Source organism: Taudactylus pleione, unplaced genomic scaffold, assembly GCF_031769625.1.
Source record: "Taudactylus pleione unplaced genomic scaffold, aTauple2 ptg000126l, whole genome shotgun sequence".
Taxonomy (NCBI): domain Eukaryota; kingdom Metazoa; phylum Chordata; class Amphibia; order Anura; family Myobatrachidae; genus Taudactylus; species Taudactylus pleione.
The window spans coordinates 3108491-3115000 of record NW_028284528.1 but is presented as its reverse complement, the minus strand read 5'-3'; the positions used below and the strand labels follow the sequence as shown (position 1 = coordinate 3115000).

Genomic DNA, 6510 nt, shown 5'->3' with positions numbered 1-6510 from the left:
GTGGAAATCCCCTGTATTATGTACCATGACAGTAGGAACACAAGAGCTTTTGTTTTTGGAAATACAGTACCTAAAAGCCACGAGTAACCCTTTCCTAGCTCCCTGGCGCTTTACATGGGGCTGCAATCTCAGCCCACTACCAGGCTTTAATAATATTACAGCAAGACTGCATTCGTCTGTTAACCCCTATACTGCCAGGGGACCATACTGAGGTTGTAACTCCAGAATGTTTGTGTGAACAACCTTTATCATAATTTACTCTACACTAGAAAAAGTTATACTAATTCCTAAGCGCAGATATGCAATTCAGGGGTGGGGAACCTTTTTTCTGTTGCGGGCCATTTATATATATATATATATATATATATATATATATATAACATTATTGGCGGGCCCGGTGCAGGCCACACCCCCTCCGTGTGATGTCACATGGGGGCGGGGTCACAATTGCTAGTGATTACAGCAATGCCTGGAGCATCCTGAGGAAGCTTTGGGGAGCTGTAAGGGAAGCGGTGTGACGGTCTGGAGCATCCTAAGGACGCTCCAGGCGGCACTACTGCATAGATTCTGGCCCCCGGAGTCATTTGGGCTGGCCCTCAGAGCTTTTTTCTGATAGCCTCATCTGGATAGCAGGGTGACTATAATTGCACCCTGCTATCCAGATGAGGCTATCAGAAAAAAGCTCTGAGGGCCAGCCCAAATGACTCTGGGGCCTTATAAGGCCCCTGGGCCTGAGGTTCCCCATCCCTGCTCTAGCAAGTATGTAAATGCATGTGCATTACACAGGGAAAAGGCTTCTTTTTTTTTTTACTGCATTTTAAAACTTTTTTTTTTTTTTTAAATAAACACCTTTGTTTACATTGCCTACTAACTTTCCAAAACTTAGTTTACGTTGAGAAATACACCTCTTTTTTGTGATATCTAGCACTTGCTGGGACACCAACTATGGGATGACTGGTGTATATTTCGGGCCATGATAAAAACTATATATAATAAGTATTTGTGTGTGCTTTTATTCATGTTTTCTTTCATTTTTATTTTATTTTTTTACAAAAAAAGATATATTAAATGAATGCACACATGGTTTTTGTTTTGTACAGAATGTGCGAACGTGGAATACATATAAACCGGAGCGTCACAGAGCCAGAAAATCTTTTTCATGCAGTAAACTCCGGACGCACCTTTATCTGGAGCTAACGATCTGCAGGAAATCTCTGTCCAACTAGATAATATCCAGATCGCTATTATCATGAAAGCTCTAAGCACGATGAGGCACCTACAGCATGGGGCATGCTTCAAGATAAATCCCATGCAGGGGGCAGTGAAATGGTTAAAAAACACTGCCTGTAAAAGGCATGCCAAGGTCTGTGAAGCAGGGTCACAAATGGCATCCAAAAATACGCAGTGGTCTCAGGCCGTAGTCAGGTTTGCTGAACAGACTGTTTGGCCATACCCGGTTTAGCACCCAGCCTGTGTGCAGAAGTCGCCCGCCTTGGAATATGATGGTATAGAGCAGTGTTGGCTAACCTTGACACTCCAGCTGTTGTGGAACTATATATCCCAGCATGCCCTGCCACAGTTTTAGCATGCCCTAATAGCAAAACTGTAGCAGTGCATGCTGGGTTATGTAGTTCCATAACAGCTGGAGTGTCAAGGTTAGCCAACACTGGTATAGAGACATTTAAAACAATGATTTTCCTGCCTTATACTTATATCTGTTCCAACAGTGTCACGGTTTATTCTCACATGAAATTTTAATTTAGTGTCATTTCATTATTTGGAGCTCCTTTCCCTTCCCCCTCTACCCGCAGCACTGGTGCGGGCAGATTACAGGCATCGGAGCAGGAAGATGAAATGATTTGTTGGAAATCCTGACACCACATTGTGCATTTTTCAAATTCCTGCAGCTTCATCGCAATCTCCCAGACACAGGATCTGGGTTCTGGGATAACAGCTGCAGACTGTTTTCAAAGGAGAGAACACATTAAAAGGAGATGTACAGTAAATCCAACACAAATATTGCATATAAATATAGTGCCGGGAACGATTACAAAAGGAACACGTTTTGGGGGCTTTGCATGTACTGCGGTTTTCTCGTTACCTGGGGATTGTCAGAGGACTTGAATTTTACTCAATTTTAAGCAAAAAAAAACGAGAGGGAATATAGACATTATGGTAAAATGTAGCAGCACACATTTAGCCTGGATTACCCATACTCCTTTGCAGTTGTGTACAGTGCAGGCAGCCATAATGCCTTCAAGCGGTCACTGGTTCCTCTCAAACAGATAGGCTGCATGCTCAGAAATATTGTCTTAGGCCACAAAATGGCAGCCTTCATGGTGTATAGGCGACAAGCGCTTCTGAAATCATGTATATATGCAGGGCCGTAGCTAGGGTAGTGCGGCCGGTGCCATCGCACAGGGCACCACAGGGCAGGGGGCGCTGTTTGGGCCTGTCAAATTTCTGTTTATTATCATTCTTGCTTGTAGCTTCCTCTTATTTCATCCCCAGCATCTCCTGGCCTCTCCTATCTCTTCCCTGGCCCTTCCCCATGAAGCTATGGCCCTTTTTTGGGTGCAGTATGTCCCTTTGAAAAATGAGGGAGGCGCCAATGCTCTTTCTGGCACACGGCACCAAAAAGTCTAGTTACGGCTCTGTATATATGGATGGGATGTAGTCGGAGTCCCGGCATGCCAACGGTCTGAATATCGGCGCCGAAATCCCGACAGGTCGGGATCCCGGCACCAGCATCCATACCGCCGGCATCCCAAAGGTAAGAATCGGGGTGTTAGGGGGAGGTTAGGGTGCGGGAGTTAGCCACTTGAGGGAGGGTTAGAGTAAGGCACCGGGGAGGGAGGGTTAGGATTAGGGTGCGGGGAGGGGGAGGTTAGGCTTAGCGTGCGGGGAGGGGGAGGTTAGACTTAGGCACTAGGGGGTGAGGTTAGGTTTAGGCACTAGGGTAGGGGTTAGGAAAATACTTACCTGTCTTCCCTATGGGTGTCTGGATTCTGGCTGTCGGTATTCTGACCAGCGGAATGTCGACAGCCGGGATTGTAACCTCTACAGGGCAGGGAACTCCAAATTCCTCTCATAACTCTGGCATGCATTTCCCTTTATATTTAGTAATAATAAAAATATATATTCAGCAATAAGTGGAACTTGCCCTAGGTAATAAAGTGTCTGGGTCAGGGCAGTGCAGTGTGACACTACTTTTAGGACAGTGGGAGTATACTCTCTGAAACGCCGCACATTGGATGTCTCCACCTGAACAGCTCATCGTGTGACCACCGGGACCTGAAATCCGCAGCTGAAAATGCTGCTGCTGTCGGGACCAGAGAAGTGACCACTGGGGCACCAGAGACGGTTTGCAGACATTTATCATTTTGTCATTTCAGCAGAGTTGAGATGCTCTAGGTCAAAATTTTTAACAATGTCGGCATTATGTCGACTTAGTATACCACACCCCAAGGAGAAAGTGCGGTAGGTGTGACGATGATAATATGCGTCATCACGGTCATGGACAGCGCTGTGATGTTTAAAATCGCATCATCGTGGTCCAGGCAACCTCAGAAAAAGATTGTATGGGATCCGGGAGTTAGGCTTACTGGCCCGGGAGTCCTTATGAGTCTCCAGGGCACCACGGGAAAGTAGTATGCTTTACTTACAACCATTGCAATGGTAAAATCACTTATAAAAAATTATGTGGTAAAAACTGTTGCTGAGGCTGAAAATACACCACTTTAGGCTCTGTTTGCAGCGTTAGACTGGTGTGCCGATGAAATCCTCATAGGCCCTGCCACCTAGGCAGTGACGTGCGGTGAGGTAAATGGCTGGGGAGGCACTGGCTAGTATCAGAGCAGATTTACAGGTACATATATTAACCCGAGGACTCATGTGGGCATTATACAGAGGTGTAGCAGTATATAGTGCTGGAAATTTGGTGTGTTTTGATCAGGGATGTGTGGAAAAGGTAGACAGGGGAGGCAGTGCCTCACCTGCCATACACTTTTCACTCTAGAGTTTTGACTATAAAAATTATTAGAATAATACAAAGAAGATATTTATAATATTTTCTTTAATTTTTTTCTTATAATTTTTAGTCAAAACTTTGGAGTATACCCAAGTATGACAGGAAAGGCTCTGCCTCACCTGACCTCACATCACTGCACCTAGGATATGTCACAACTGTCTGCTGCCTAATCAAACTGTGCCGCATGCAGCATACACTTGATGGTTGGAGGGTAAGCCTGTTAAACACTAATGAAGCATTCCACGGGTTGCCTCCGTTCTTGACAACAGGCCACACTGCCATCAGCAGTATGCTATTTTGTGGGCCCCTGCTTTCCCCAGTGGGCCCTTCGTACCCAGCCCAACGCTCTGAATATAGTACTTACAAGATGAACTCTTCCTCCCAGCAGGGGCTCAGGCTGTGTTTTATGGCTGTAGTAGTGTATCGCTGGACAGGCTCGTTAAGCTGTGCTGAGCACACTGCCAAACCTGAGGGCAGATAATAGATATATACTCTATTAAATGCATCGCATCTGTAAACTCATTTTCAGGTCAGAAAGAGCACGTGGCTACAAAAAAGATATAAACAATGATTTACAAGACAGATTTATCGGTTTATCTGCTTTACTGTCAACACGCAAAGGTAAACGGGAAGGACTGGGAGAGGAGTTGGAAAGACAAATGAATCCCATATGAAAATTCTCCTGGGGACACATTTATCAGAAGCTAAACATGGCAAACTAAGGGCCTGATTCAGACCCACTCGCAAGCGGCTGTCCGCTCGCAAGTGGGTCGATGGTGTGCACTGCGCATGCGCACGACGGAGGGAGCTCTGTCGTGCGCATGCGCGAGACGCGACGAGCGAAGGACTTTCCTTCGCTCGTTGTGTCTGATCAAAGGGGGCGTGCTGTCGATGTTGATTGACAGCACGCCCCCTTTGGTGGGCGTGCCGGGGGCGTGCCTGCCAGACGGAGCCGTTCCCAAGGGAACGCCTACCGTCAGAAGCCGGCCCCACTGACATCACTAGTGATGTCAGTGGGAGTGATTTTGGCTCTGATAGAGCCAAAATCACTCCTGGCCTTGTGGTTGAGAAACTCAACCGCAGGCTTCTGCTCGCACTGGCGATGGTCAAGACCATCGCGACCATCATCCTGCACGCTCGTATAGGCTGTGGGTGGTGACCCACAGCTATACGAGCGTCCAGGAGGACGCTCCATAATTATGGAGGACGGCCCTCATTCAGAGCGAGCGCTCTGGTCAGAGCGTCCGGCTCTGAATCAGGGCCTAAATCCGCTCATGCATGCTGCAAATCCAAAATGTTTGGCATAACTGGATGCACACGTTTTGTTGTCGATGCACCAAAAAAGATCACCAGTGCCCATCAACAGCAAGCTGGTACCTCCTGGGTGTCAGGGCAGCATAGCTAGCATAGTGGTTAATATTAAACTTGTGTGTTTAGCATGGATTGTCAGCTCCTGGGAGGAATGGAAATTGCCTGGTCATACTCTACCTGAGGGGTCGACGATTCCGGCCAGTGTTGCTTTGATATTGCGGACTTGAAGCTTCAGTTCATGAGCTCGAGGTGGTTTCGGGGGGCAGATAACCGAAGACTGGCCCTCGGGTATGTTCTGGAAATGTACAGAGAGCAATTTATGGATGATATTTTGCGGCATATTCTACAAAAATGTTTTTGTTTTTTTGATGAGACGTTTATACAAAATTCCCCACCATATGCTGTTAGAAAGTCTATGTATAGCGCGACATGTAATTTCAGGCACTGGTTGGACATCATCTTGGCGGGGGCACAGTTTTCATGCACAATGCCACCTTTGGTGAACACACAGTGGTACCACCACAAGACCTAAATGCCAACCGTCAAACACATTCTGAATACATTACAAATCTTTATTGCGAGAGAGCGATTGATGAAGACAACCAATATATACCCGATGGTCCTTCATATCTGTAGGCTTGCTGCTCAGTTCTACAGAGGGCCGGACGCACCCCATGAGGTTTTTCAGTATATCCTCCAAAGTTTCCATGATTGCACTTGCTCCAGGGGTCTGCCAAGAACAAACATACATGAGAGGAAGACAAAGTAATACAGACATAGATTCACATGTAGGCTGGCCTGTACAACCAGGTAAAAGACCCATCTCCACAATAAGCCCTCACTGAGGAATGGGTTAGGATTTGCAAAAGCATCTGACTGAAACACAAAACTGCTGGAGCTCTGGCCTCTGGGCAGATGACATCAAAGTGGAGTTGTTTGGTCCTGATGCACCATGTCGTGCTTGGTGAAATTCTGGTCAGCAAACTTAAGGTTTTTGGAATCCCACCCACGGGGTAATTCCTGGCCTAATTACCTTTAATGGGCCAAACCATTTGCTTCATGTGCGGATAGTTTTATTTATAAAAGCAGACATGTCTAATTTTGCCTCATTACCGAGTACTGGCACCTCTTACCAGTGTCGTAAATTCATCCCAGATGCCCGGAGGCAA

At 46.5% G+C, this 6510-nt stretch overlaps 1 protein-coding gene across 1 annotated transcript in view; it reads right to left on the bottom strand.

Annotated features, from left to right (window-relative positions):
- Positions 1 to 6510, bottom strand: part of C2CD2 (C2 calcium dependent domain containing 2) — a 95133-nt gene that overhangs the window by 28771 nt on the left and 59852 nt on the right. The window contains exons 6-8 of the mRNA XM_088472568.1: positions 5955 to 6071; positions 5519 to 5636; positions 4395 to 4497 (exon numbers count right to left, since the gene is read on the bottom strand). Of these exons, the coding sequence (XP_088328694.1) occupies positions 4395 to 4497; positions 5519 to 5636; positions 5955 to 6071 (338 nt within the window). The remainder of the gene's footprint in view (positions 1 to 4394; positions 4498 to 5518; positions 5637 to 5954; positions 6072 to 6510) is intronic.